At 34.7% G+C, this 14,383-nt stretch overlaps 1 protein-coding gene across 1 annotated transcript in view; it reads right to left on the bottom strand.

Moving 5' to 3' along the window:
• PKHD1L1 (PKHD1 like 1) overlaps positions 1 to 14,383 on the bottom strand; it is a 173,786-nt gene that overhangs the window by 115,834 nt on the left and 43,569 nt on the right. The window contains exons 15-21 of the mRNA XM_077167497.1: positions 13,206 to 13,365; positions 12,756 to 12,891; positions 11,893 to 12,036; positions 10,199 to 10,356; positions 6,370 to 6,483; positions 4,771 to 4,920; positions 3,712 to 3,836 (exon numbers count right to left, since the gene is read on the bottom strand). Of these exons, the coding sequence (XP_077023612.1) occupies positions 3,712 to 3,836; positions 4,771 to 4,920; positions 6,370 to 6,483; positions 10,199 to 10,356; positions 11,893 to 12,036; positions 12,756 to 12,891; positions 13,206 to 13,365 (987 nt within the window). The remainder of the gene's footprint in view (positions 1 to 3,711; positions 3,837 to 4,770; positions 4,921 to 6,369; positions 6,484 to 10,198; positions 10,357 to 11,892; positions 12,037 to 12,755; positions 12,892 to 13,205; positions 13,366 to 14,383) is intronic.

Below are 14,383 nucleotides of genomic sequence, written 5' to 3'. Positions count from 1 at the left end.
CTAATTCAAATCTCTCATTTTAAAGATGGACAAGGTGAGGCATGAAATTTAAGTGACTTAAGTGCCAACCAAGATGGCAAGAGTGACACACTTCAAGGCTCCATCTATCCCCCCCCCCCCATTAAAGCTTTGAACAACCATCAAGAACTGGTGGAAACATCTTTCCCAAAGATACAGAAAATAATTAAAAGACTGCAGGAACAGAATGAGCACTGAATCAAGAAGAAGGTCACTTAAAACTGGTAGGATAGTGTGGTGCCACACCAGCCCCTCCCAAACCCCTAACCCAAACCCCTCACCAGCATAGCACGGAATTGGCCCCCAATACCAGTGTGGATCCATAGTCCCAGTTCTGGAGGAGGCAGAATAACCTTTGAGCACATACAGGGAACATGTAGGTCTAGCCCCATTTGTCTGTTGATGGCATGAAGGACTTGCTATCCCAGAACTTTCCCTGCATGTAGAAGGTACCTCATGGACCTCCCAACAGAATGCTGTGGTAGAACAATCAAGTTGTGCTGCCTGGAGCAAGGGATTGTTGTTTGTAGGACATATAGTTCAGTGCCCAGCATGGGGGAAATTGTTTTTTAGGAAAGAGTGGACATTCTGAATGGGCAGAATTCTCAGAGCCACACACTTGCCCAAAGCAAGAGGCATCTACAGAAAAAAGCAGGGAGGCCCCTATGCTTTAGCTTGGAGCTAAAGTACAGCATGTTTACAGGTCAGTCTGCAAAGATTGGGGGAGAAGGAGCTTTCCTTCCTGTTTTATGTTTGTTTAATTTTTAGCTTCTGGCATTCAGGGAAAGCTCTGTATTAACAGTAGCTGGATATAAGCTTAAGGAAAAGGCACCTCAGAGTCAAATTCCAGAGATAACACACTAATATATCAAAATATCTAGGTTTCAGTGAAAGATTACAAAACATACAAAGAAAGAGGAAGTGATAGCCCAGGTAAAGGAGAAGATTTAGCATTAGAAATCATCAGTGAGGAGGATCAGAGCTGGGACATTCCAGACAAAAACTTTTTTAAAAAGGGTCCTAAATGTGAACAAAAGCTAACAGAAAACATGGACAAAGAACCGTAGGATATCAGGAAAATTATAGATGAACACAGAAAGAGTATCAATAGAAAGATGGACATTATGGAAAAGAAATAAACAGTGAACAACACAGTAACAGAAATTTAAAATGCCCTAGAGAGGTTCAACAGCAGATTGGAGCTGGCAGAAGAAAGTGTCACAGAACTTTAAGATAAGGTCACTGAAATCATCCAGGCTGAGGAGCAAAAGGAAGTAAAACTGAAGACAAGTGGACAGAGCCTGAGGAACCTGTGGGACACCATCAGATTTATCAGTGTATGCATTGTGCAAGTCCTAGAAGAAGAAGAAAGAAAGGGGTAGAGGGAATATTCAAAGAAATAAAGCCAAAAACTTCACAAATGTTATGAAAAACATGAATATACACATCCAAGATGCTCAATGAACTCCAGACAGGATAAACCCAAACAGACCTATGTCATGGCATATTATAATCAAATTATCAAATATCAAACATGAAAAGAGAATTCTGAAAGCCACAAGAGAGAAGCAACATGTCATGTGCAAGGGAGCCTTAATAAGATTGTCAATTTCTCATCAGAAGCCATGGAGGCAAGAAGGCAGCAGGATGACATATGTCAACTGTAGAAAGCTAAAGAAAAAACCAAAAAAAAACTGCCAGCCAACAATTCTATATCTGACAAAACTAACTTATATAAATGAGGAAGAAGTGAAGACATTCCCAGATAAACAAAAGCTGAGGAAGTTGTTATCAGTAAACCAGTCTTACAAGAGATGCTGAAGAGATTTCCAAAGGTGAAAGGAAAGGACAATAGACAACAGATCAAAACTACATGAAGAAATAAAGATCTCCATATGAGGGTAGTGACATGGGTACATGTATATACATATATATTATATAAATGCCAGTAGTACTGATCTTTTGGTTTGCAACTCTACTTTTTGTTTCCTATAAGGATCTAAAAAGCAAATACATAAAATGTAATGATAAATCTATGTTTGGGAGTTATAATGTATAAGCATGTTATTTGTGACAAGAACTACATAAATATGAGACGGGGGGTGTCTAGGAACATAGTTTTTCTATACTATTGAAGCTACGTTGGTATCAAAGTAAGCAAGATATTTATATATCTAGGATTTTAAATTTATCCCCCATGGTAACTACAAAAAAATATTGGAGAATATGCAAGGTCATAGAGACAGAAATTGGAGTACGGTTTGCCAGGAGTAGGGGAGGGGCAATGAGGAAGCAATGCATGGTGGGTTTAGAGCTTTCATTTGGAGAGATGGGAAAGTTTTAGTAATGGAGGTGATGAAGGCACCACAATACTATGAATGGAATTAATCCCACTGAACGGTATGCTTGGGGTGGTTGGAATGGGAGAGTTCATATTGTAAATATGTTTCCATAGTTGTAAAAGAAAAAAGAGCAACTAGAAAAAACAATGACAATTAAATGCAGTACATGATCTTGGATGGGATCTAGCAAGGGAATAGAAAAGGCTCAGGGACCATTATCAGATGAAAAATGGGAATATTGACTGTAAGCTTTATATCAATGTTACTTTTCTTGAACTTGATAACTGCACTTAAGGTGGTTACATAAGTAAATGGCCTTTGTCTTAGGAAATGTACATGGTAGCATTAAGTGTACAGATAGTATTTTGCATATAGTATCCTACATTCAAGTATTCAGAAAATGGATCAATAGATAGATGGCTAGATTATTATAGCTAGATAAATCGATAGAATAATACAGAAATGTGGCAAAATATTAAAATTGGTGAAGGTGGGTGTCAGGGGGTGTAAGGGTATGTTGGAATTCTTTGTACGGAGTTTGTATTATTTTTGTAACAGCCTGTTAAGTTTGAAAATATTTCAAAATGAAAGGTTTAAAAAATTATGGGGCATATTTTATAAAATAGAAATTTTTGAGTGTGTATCTTCATTATTATTTCTATTGCAAAATGAAATTGAGTGTAATGCATATGAAAATGTAAAATCAGTATTGACAGAAATTTCAGAAAGTACAATAACTACTAAAAACCAAAAATAGAGTTATAAGGTACTAAATTGTGCCTGATGTACGATAATTATGGTTAATAAACAGCTTTCTCTAGACTCATTCACTTTCTCCCATTATATTACTGCATGTGCATTTTGATAAGTCTAGATTTTGGCAAAGCAAGTATCATTTCAAAGTATTTTTTTGCCTTAATTTCAGTATATTCATGAAACACTTTATTTTTTCCACTAACACATAGCAAGCACTTTTTTGTTTCAGTGACCAAAGTCTAATGAATAATTTTGTGGTGAGAAAATCTCTAACTTTATCCAGTAACTAGGAAAATTACTTTATATTCTAAAGTTTACCATTGTTTTGACTAAGTGGTCATTGTTGATAATGACAATAGACCAATTCTCATTTTCATAATCTACAGATTTTTTTTGCTGCATGTATAAGTAATGTATACTGCATGTATAAGCTTCCATGCAACTTTGTATGGAAGCGTAGATAGAGGCAAGGAAAATTACAGTTAGATCCATGGTTATATGATTTATCAAAAGACATAAAATGGGTTTGTTTTGTCTTCACAATTTATATATTATAGTATAACTCAAATTTTTTCAAATTCATAGCATAACTTACTTGTTTCCATAAGTGAACTTATATGGAAATTGTACAACAATGCTTCTAGTAGTCTTGCTATTATCTTGGTACTGGAAGTTTAGACCAATATGATTTGCCAAGAATCCTTTGTATGCCAAGCATAGCTACATAAAAAGTATAAAAATATTAATAGCAACATCTTGCTAATAAATTAATAAATTCTTGTAACATTCAAATTAATTTAATCCAATTCAATAATACTATTTAGTATGTTCCATATAGAATGCATCAGAAACAGAGGAGGGAATTTCAGCCAGTTTTGACACAGAAGAATAACTGGGGAAGATTTTATAGATGAGGAACAGGTGACCTAACAATTAATGCTTAATTCTTTATTGTTTTCTTACATGTTGTTTCCTAACAAATTGGGAACAATTCATTCTCTATGGAGCTAAGCAGGATTTAAGCCTTAACTGAACTGCTCAGTATAAACTGAAGTCCACTGTACATGGAGAAGAAAGAGAGATAAACATGCAAGCAGATTACTTTGTATATGAAAGCAGTTGAGCATTTAGAGATGGAGATGAATACCACAGTAAAAAGGTTATTAAATACCATTTTTATGGCCCACAACTCCCTAGGAATGTCAAATACACATTTTAAAATTGTGTCACATTTGAAGAATTTCAAAGCAAGAGAAAGAGTAAATCTATTATCTCTAGTCTTAAATGATTTTCTTTCACCTTTCCCTGATTCATGAAATAACTTACTTGTGGGTAATACTCTTTGATGGCTATCAATTTTTGTTGTTAATGGAGGAAACAATTCAGTATTTAAACTGGAATACAAATATTTCTTCTAAGATAATGAGATGAAGCAAAATACTTGATACATGGTGCTACACATATATATTTTATTTCCGTTTTTTGAGAATTATGATGAAAGGACATCACAAACACACAGAATGTGAGCTGCAGGGTGTGTCCAATGTGACATGATTTCACATGACAAGTACTTTTCTTTGTCTTAAAATCTCATAAAATTTTACTGTCAAGATATTTTCCAGATTCAATTAGCATATCATTTTGTTAAGCTTACCTGATTATAAGGAAATAATGAAATGTCTCCATATGGTAATTTGTTTGGTTTAACATCTGTAGAGTCAAAAAGAACAGCTGGGTTTTTCAGGGAATAGCGACCACAGTAAGCATCAGTTTCAGCTGTCTTCTGGCCTCTGTTAACATGTTCCTGCAGAAACAATAATATTTTAAATAAAACCATGGTTTATTGCCCTGCTTTATTCCCTGACATCTCCACCCAAGTCTTTCAAGGTCTAATTCAGATCCTACTGCCTCCTAAACTACTTTAACTTGAAATGTTCTCTCCTTTCTCTGAAATCTAAAGTTCCCACCCTATATAACTCATTTTGTTCCCTAATCACATAATCCCTTGTACCTCTAGTTGAAGATTTCCTAACATTTCCCAAGCCCTATCTTTTTCCTTATATTATGAACTCCTTGAGGATATTTATTCATTCCTTCTACGAACATTTATTCAGTGTTTACTGCATGTTTTGTTTTTATTCTTCAGGGCTGAAGGGGTAAGAACACTACCATACTCAGAAGCCCACCAGTCTGGGGTAAAGGAAACTACAATTAAAATAGCAAGGCTGAGGGGCATGTGATTCACAGAAAGTCTTCAAGAAAGATGATTCAGAGGGAGTGACAAATGAGTTGCCTTTAAGATAAACAGAATTTGTTCCAACTGAAAAGGGTGTCAAAGGTAAACAGAAAAAGAGATCAAGGAGCTTCTGAGAGAGGGTAAAATATGTATAAAGAAGCGGAGGTGTGAGAGGGCATGCAGCTGGGAAAAGCAAATAGTTAAGGTTGGGTGAGGCATAGAATACATACGGAAGGTGACGTAGCAAAGGCGTATAATGTAAATAGCTGCAATTGCTAAGGCTGCTAATACTACATCAAGATACAAGATTCAAAATGCAAGTATATTTATTGAATTAAGTTGAAAAGGTAGTCCATTAAATGGAAACTTTTTCTTTTTCCTTCCTAATAAATCTGCTTATGTAAAGCATTATGCTTTTTTTCCCTAAGGTATCGATTTGAATTGAATAATTGGCTACGTATTTCTTATTCTTATAACATTCACTTGGAAATGGTAAGTATGTGGTTTATTAAAGTTTTAAAAATAAAAAGATAAAGTATATATTTTTTCTTCCTTCACTGTATATCAAAGGAAAATATTTTTCATCGAGAAAGAAATAATGAATAGGTATTATATTAATTGATCACAGGGTAATCTCAAAAAGCAAGGGAAGCAACTTACTGTATAATTCTGTACTACAAAATTGTATTCTCTGAAACAAGAAGGAAAAAAGGGTATACTCTATATTCAACTGAAGAAAACAAACCTAAGCATATCTTACATCTGCCCATTTTTTCCCCTTTTCTACTGATCAAGCAAATGTATCTGTGATGGAAATATTGCTTTCATGAATGAATCATTTTAATTAATGTGGAAACATGACATAATGGGACTTAATAAAGTATACCAAAATTATTTTTGCAAATTGACTTTGAATGATAAAGAATTGTTATTAGTTCAATAAAGAAATCACCAAATTCCAAACATGTATATGAATTCTCATTTGGTCAGTTTCACAGTTCATTAAAGATTCCATACCAGGTGAAAATCAGTCTCATAATCTCTGAAGTATTTCACAATAAATCCTTCTTCAAAATTTGATATTTGTGGAGGACACTTGGCACTAACCATTTCTTCCACTGCTGCCTGAAACTAAATTAAAATGAACTTTAATAACTTCATTCTCATGAAGAGTTAGAACATTAGTAATTCTACCACTAATTCTACTAATTAGTTCTAAATGAGCATCTTCATAAGATAATTCCCATATCTTAGCCATAATTATAAAATTATTTCCTAAATAATTTTTAAGTTAATATGTGATATTAGAGTTTTCCTTTGAGTGACAATAGGTACATCTAATTGAATAAAATTAATTTCCTTGGTTGCTATATAAAGTAGACAAATTTGTCTAGTAGTTTATGAAAAGAGAGCAATGAGGCAAATCGAAATGAATTAGCACTCAATTAAACAGACTCCAAATGAACAACTTTCCCAATTAACTGGAAATTAATTTGAAAAAATTATACCCTCCAATGCATTCTATTTTTTAAAAGAAGAGACATAGATACTATAAATAATTCTGGATTTTATAGGAATAAGCACACTTCTATGTTGTTTCCTACAACAAAAAAAGAAATAATTGGTTGTTAGAACTATGGGCTTGAGACAATGTATGATCATTAATCATCAAATAAACATTAACTTATTCTCATTGTACAGGTAGTCCTCAAAATTCAGCAACTCAAAAGCAAATATTCTTTCTTTCTGAACAGCTGCCCCAGATAGAGATTCACTTGATCCTGTTGGCACAGACAGAAGAACTCCCCTTTCCTTCCCTTTGACCTTGCGACATTTCCTCCCTTCTCCACTCACTATGGGTAGGCTACAGTCCACCACTTTTTAAAATGCCTTTTACAGAAGGTTGACATTGAAATAGATTTCCATTTAATAAATTAACAAGATATTTAAGCTATCACAATACTTTGCAGTTAAGCTTTTTTTTTTTTAATTTTTTTTATTAATCAAAAAAAAGAAAAGAAATTAACACAACATTTAGAAATCATTCCATTCTACACATGCACTCAGTAATTCTTAGTATCATCACATAGATGTATGATCATCATTTCTTAGTACATTTGCATCGATTTAGGAAAAGAACTAGCAAAAAACAGCAGAAAAAGATATAGAATGTTAATATAGAGAAGAGAATTAAAATAATAATACTAATAAAATATATATATATATAAAGGAAAAAGAAAAAACAAAAACAAAAGATACAAACACACAAACAAACAAACAAAAAACCATATTTCAGGTGCAGCTTCATTCAGTGTTCCAACCTAGTTACATTACACTTAGGTATTATTGTGCTGTCCATTTTTGAGTTTTTGTATCTAGTCCTGTTGCACAGTCTGTATCCCTTCAGCTCCAATTACCCATTATCTTACCCTGTTTCTAACTCCTGCTGGTCTCTGTTACCAATGATATATTCCAAGCTGATTCTCGAATGTCGGTTCACATCAGTGGGACCATACAGTATTTGTCCTTTAGTTTTGGGCTAGACTCACTCAGCATAATGTTCTCTAGGTCCATCTATGTTATTACATGCTTCATAAGTTTAGTCTGTCTTAAAGCTGCATAATATTCCATTGTAGGTATACGCCACAGTTTGTTTAGCCACTCGTCTGTTGATGGACATTTTGGCTGTTTCCATCTCTTTGCAATTGTAGATAATGCTGCTATAAACACTGGTGTGCAAATGTCCGTCTGTGTCTTTGCCCTTAAGTCCTTTGAGTAGATACCTAGCAGTGGTATTGCTGGGACGTAATCCATTCCGCCATTCTATGTCTTTTGATTGGGAAATTCAGTCCATTAACTTTTAGTATTATTACTGTTTGGATAATATTTTCCTCTACCATTTTGCCTTTTGTATTATATATATCATATCTGACTTTCCTTCTTTCTACACTCTTCTCCATACCTCTCTCTTCTGTCTTTTCGGTTCTGACTCTAGTGCTCCCTTTAGTATTTCTTGCAGAGCTGGTCTCTTGGTCACAAATTCTCTCAGTGACTTTTTGTCTGAGAATGTTTTAATTTCTCCTTCATTTTTGAAGGACAATTTTGCTGGATATAGAAGTCTTGGTTGGCAGTTTTTCTCTTTTAGTAATTTAAATATATCATCCCACTGTCTTCTAGCTTCCATGGTTTCTGCTGAGAAATCTACACATAGTCTTATTGGGTTTCCCTTGTATGTGACAGATTGTTTTTCTCTTGCTGCTTTCAAGATCCTCTCTTTCTCTTTGACCTCTGACATTCTAACTAGTAAATGTCTTGGAGAATGCCTATTTGGGTCTATTCTCTTTGGGGTGCGCTGCACTTCTTGGATCTGTATATTTAGGTCTTTCATAAGAGTTGGGAAATTTTCAGTGATAATTTCTTCCATTAGTTTTTCTCCTCCTTTTCCCTTCTCTTCTCCTTCTGGGATACCCACAACACGTATATTTGTGCGCTTCATATTGTCATTCAGTTCCCTGATTCCCTGCTCAAGTTTTTCCATTCTTTTCCCTATAGTTTCTGTTTCTTTTTGGAATTCAGATGTTCCATCCTCCAGTTCACTAATTGTAGCTTCTGTCTCTTTAGATCTACCATTGTAGGTATCCATTGTTTTTTCCATTTTTTCTTCTTTGTCCTTCACTCCCATAAGTTCTGTGATTTGTTTTTTCAGATTTTCTATTTCTTCTTTTTGTTCAGCCCATGTATTCTTCATGTCCTCCCTCAATTTATTGATTTGGTTTTTGAAGAGTTTTTCCATTTCTGTTCGTATATTCAGCATTAGTTGTCTCAGCTCCTGTATCTCATTTGAACTATTGGTTTGTTCCTTTGAATGGGCCATATCTTCAATTTTCCGAGCGTCATCCATTATTTTCTGCTGGTGTCTGGGCATTTGATCAGATTTCCCTGGGTGTGGGACCCAGCTGGTTGAAAGGTTTTTCTGTGGAATCTCTGGGCTCTGTTTTTCTTTTCCTGCCCAGTAGGTGGCGCTCGTGGCGGTTGTTTGTCTGCGGGGCAGTCGGCCCGGGAAACCGCGTTTGGAGGCGGGGGTCGCTGGCCGCGGCTTGGGGGAGTGGCGGTCCAAATTGCCCAGCTGGCCCGAGACGCCAAGCGTGACGGGAGGGCCCTGCTATCCAATGTTCCCAGTCAGACCAGGGAGCCACGTGCGTGGAGGGGACCCCAGTTGCCAGCCGCCCCAGCCGGGAAAATGTGCGCCCCTCGGGTATCTCACCGCAGCGGATTCTCCCTGCCCGTTCAGCCGTTCCAGAATGGGGTACGCTGTCTTTTTGGTCTCTGTCGTGACTCCGGGAGCTGTTTCGTATTGTTTCTGTTTCTTTAGTTGCTTTTCTGGAGGAGGAACTAAGACCCGCGCGTCTTACTAAGCCGCCATCTTCTCCGGTAGTCGAGACTTCCTTCTGTAGTTAAGCTTTTCCTCTAATATATCTCTCAAGGAAATCCTATCTTTTCTTTTACATGGTGACAAATTAGATTTTGAATAAAATCTAATTTGGCACCAATTAGGACAATGCTGGAGTGGGTAGAGGGACACAAATGTCTACACAGAAACAAAGCAAGGGCTTGAAAGCTCCAAGAGCCCTCTAGAAAAATGAGTTGTTGTGTTAGATGGTCTCTGATTCCCCTTTCAGCCAAAAATGTCCATAACATATAAATTGTGGTGTTGGTCAGATATTAAATGACTTGTACTAAATTATTTTTGGAAGCAATCCTCTTCCCTATTTGTCTACAAATAACCAGTGAGTGCTATAAGAAAATGCACAAAAAAATGCATAGAAGGAACATTCCTAGCACCTACTTCAGCTTCTGATGACAGCAGCTTAAGAGGTTTGGAAGCAATCCCATCCCAATTCAATGTGAAAGTCTCCAAACTGGGTTTTCCTTTGGTTTGCTCTATAATGTCCAGTGTGATATTATTCCCTTCAAATATTTCATATTCAAGTGGGTCAAAGTCTCCTGCAAGTAAACGCCAAACAAAAATTTAATACGCTAGTTAACAAAATATCAATATATCTGTAACAGACACTCAAATTTAACCAAATTGGTTTTATTTGGAATTCATTATTACAAAGGCAAGGTGAGTTTAGAAGATGTGGATCTGTGAATTTGAGCAGATTTATTCATGTAGAAATAGCAAAAACAGCAGACAAATGGTATTGATTTAATAATCTGTTTTGATGCCTTATAAAGCAGGCAATATAAAATAACCAGAGGATATAATAGGGCCATGAGGCCATGACCAAAAATTCATTTAGATTTTTAGTTTTTTTTTTTTTTTTTTGCCAGTGACTAATACCTTAGAGTTAAGAACAGGCTGAAATATTACTATTTTCTTTAAACATGAATAGGGCAGAAAACTGATTTTCAAACAATAGTCTTAGGACTGTGATATTTGTTTACACAATCTCACTTTAAGAAAAATAAGGCCTTTCTTCAGATATCTTTCTTCATCAAGAGGATTTTTGTTATGAATGGTTCTAGACTTTGCTGTTACAGTTTGGTACTCTATTTCTCATGGTCTCTGCTGAAGCCTTAAATTTCTTTCTTATCTATAAATATTTTACTGGGAGAACAAGGATGACTGCATCTTCATTTACGTAGGATTTTCACAGTCTAACTTTTGGGAAATTTTAGAACTTCAGCTCACATTAAACAAAATTCTTTACTCTCCATTAAATAATCAAATTAATACTTTCATAAAATGAGATATAAAAATTGAAGTAACATTTTACTTATGTGAATCAGAAAATAATGATTGTCCAAAGAAAAGTAAAAAAAAAAAAAAAAAAAACCAAACAAAATCCAAAAACATTCGGGGAAATATTTCATAAACTACATAAACCAGATATCCCAAATAGCCAAATCAACTACTTAACTTGGCTTTAAGGCAGAATAGCAATCCCCATATTTCCAAAATTGTCTTGTGTATAACATTAATTTAATAGGAAGTTAATAGATATGACTCAGGGGGTAAAAAGGGGTGGAGAGGCAAAATAAGTTTGGAAATGTTGCATTAAGCATATTATAACCCGTTTTTATTGCAGGACTCTTCAGGGATTTTAATATCCTAATGAGCCCTGTCAATCTTCAAAGAGGAGCCATGGAATGAAGTTTCCCATGTTAATTTGACCACAGAATCCCTTCATTAGGTAAGATCTTGCCAGACTAGTCTCTTCTGGGCAATTCTGATTTACTTAAATTTTATCTTGGTATTAATATTTTACTAATTTATAAAGTACACTGTTATATTGATAGTTCATTTGTGTACATATTTCTCATGCATTAGAGTTGTACATTCCTTGGAACATAACTAAAATATAAAATAGCATAGGAAAAAAAAGAAAATTATTATTTAATTTTTATTTCTCAAAAATAATCAAAGCTACAAGTCCAATTTTTTCACTGTGATTTTATGGAGCTTTTCCCCTTTTCAGTGAAGTTACACAGGATATAAATTTAGTTATGGAGGTAAAAAATGAAATACATGCTTACCTCTAGTTGATATAAAGGTTATAGTGTAAGTATAGCTCTGGGGATTTTGAGTTCTTGTTACTTGAACTGTATCCGGTTTTATAGACCAGAGGTCATTTAAGGCTGATTGCAGTACAAAATTGGAAGCATCAGCAGGCAGCAAGACTTTTGGAAGAAATTAAAGAAAAAAAAAAAGGTTAAAATCTTCCTGGAGTATTGCAACCTACAGTGATGTTCTATATTTGAATTTTTAAAGCATCTATATCATATAAGGTATCACTTAATGGAATTATGTTCTGAAATTAATTCAAATTCAATATAATTACCACTAAATTGGATTGAAATCTTTTGAGGTCAGGGATCATATTTTATTGTTTTAATATTCCCCCTAATGAGCATTATATTGGGAAAACAGTAAGTACTCATCAATTTTCACAGACTGGAACAATGGAAATTATTTTTCATGATTTAGTATAAAATATAGAAATACAATGTTTAATTGATGAATTTGTGTCTCAATAGGTCTGCTATTTTGAAAAATTAAAAGAAACGTTCATTTCTAAGTAATGATGAATTCGTTCTTCTTATCTTAAGTCACACCCGTGAAGCACACATATATAAAATCCTCATGTATATTTTATAGATTTATCATGATCATTACAGAATAAAACGATGACATGTACCAGAAAGCCTTTTATATTGGTGCCATTTTCTATCCTTGTCTCTTAAAAGTTAAGTTCTTTCATCATAATATATTTTCTGCTTCTTTGTGTAGGATACTATTAAAACTATATTTTCCAGTACAGTACAATTTGACTGGGAAAATACTCTTTCACCACGACATCTACATGATGAAAATAAAATCTCCCTTATATACAACTTACCAGTTTTCTCCAAGTTATAGATTAATCTATATTGGTAAAGTGAACATGAATTAGCTTTCACACATGGGCTGGTTACCGTGATCTTCTGAACTTCATTAGTTGCATTAGTTTTTTCCCAGTTTTCCAACGTTATAACCTATTTTCAAATTTTAAAAGATATCTTTACCATGCAAAAATACATTTAAAAGAATCTTAATTCAGCTACCCAGTGCTGGGTGTTGGCTCTAGTTTACTGGAATGATAAAAAGTGTTTAAAATTTTAAAACTTAAAGCCAAATCAAATAGCAGTCACTTTGGTTTGTAATACATATACTTCAAGCCACAATTCTGTGAGTGTCCATGACTGCTTTCTCCCCACACAGCATCTTACCTAATAAAAGTCATCACCAAACAGAACTCCTTCTTTTGGACATTTACTTTCAATAAAGTGGATTCTTAATCATAGCAAACCTGTACTTCCTGGATGATTGTAGACTGGGATTTGATAACTTGTTCTTCATTTACTGCATCCCCTGTTTGTTGTTCAGTATACACATTTTTATACTGGTACAGTCCAACATCAACAAAAGCACTTAGTCTATACTCCTGCAGCAAAATTTCAATGTAATATCTGGAAAATAGAATAATTAATGAACAGAACTTTTTTTCCTACAACACTTGTCATGAATTTTTTTCTTCAATGAATAAAATTTCAACACTATAACAAATCTGTCTGTTACATGATTTATATTATAGCATCTCTTGAGAGTTGTTCCCAATCATTACCAATTCATTCAGTTTGATCAATCAATATTTATTAAAGAAGATACTATCCCCTATCCTCAAGGATCTTAAAATGTAGTAACACTATAAAATCATAAAATGAACTTGCTGGCAGACAACCCAGAGGTTAATGACATGCAGAGGTTAAATATTTTAACAGTGACAGACAGACTTACACACATCATGTATTTTGTTTCTGGGACAGGATCATATTTTATTGTTTCTGAGTAGTTGTATGTGTTATGTATCAAGGGTGAAATTCCCTAATCTCACGTTCCTTAAATTTCATCTCCATTGTAAGTTGGAGAATGAAACATTGCCTCAGGAGACCCTTAATGATTGCACTGATTATGGCCCTTCCACCATCTGGACAGGATTCAGTCATCATACTTGGAATTTTTGGTTCTGGAGACACCTGCCCATCATCCAACTATCCATTTAGGATAAGGCATTCTCTTCCCAGCTGTCACAGATGAGTGCAAAGCTACTGCTATTTTGCCTAATCCTCCATCAAGCTCATTATTACTCCTATCTATAGAGAGGCCAACTGGGAGTTACTCCAAATTACCTTGCATCATTCAACAGATACTGTTGTACTCAAAGAATAAATATCCAAAATTCGTGGAAGACTCTGAATGAGGGACTTATATTATTCCATTGGTCTAGGACAATGAACTCTTGGTGATCCTTCACATAAAAATGGCATTGGGGTGGACTACGTCAAACTCTTGACTACCCTGAGAACCTGTTCCTCAGCTCTGTTCAATGAAAGTAGCCAACGTTAATTAAGGATCAGGACTCAAAGAAAAAGTGTTGAATTTTGCACCCTCACTTGGCAGCTTAAAACTATTTTTTGGCAACTTTCC

Source organism: Tamandua tetradactyla, chromosome 6 (genome assembly GCF_023851605.1).
Source record: "Tamandua tetradactyla isolate mTamTet1 chromosome 6, mTamTet1.pri, whole genome shotgun sequence".
NCBI lineage: Eukaryota > Metazoa > Chordata > Mammalia > Pilosa > Myrmecophagidae > Tamandua > Tamandua tetradactyla.
The sequence above is the reverse complement of the archived record's forward strand: the minus strand, read 5'-3'. Positions and strand labels throughout refer to the sequence as shown.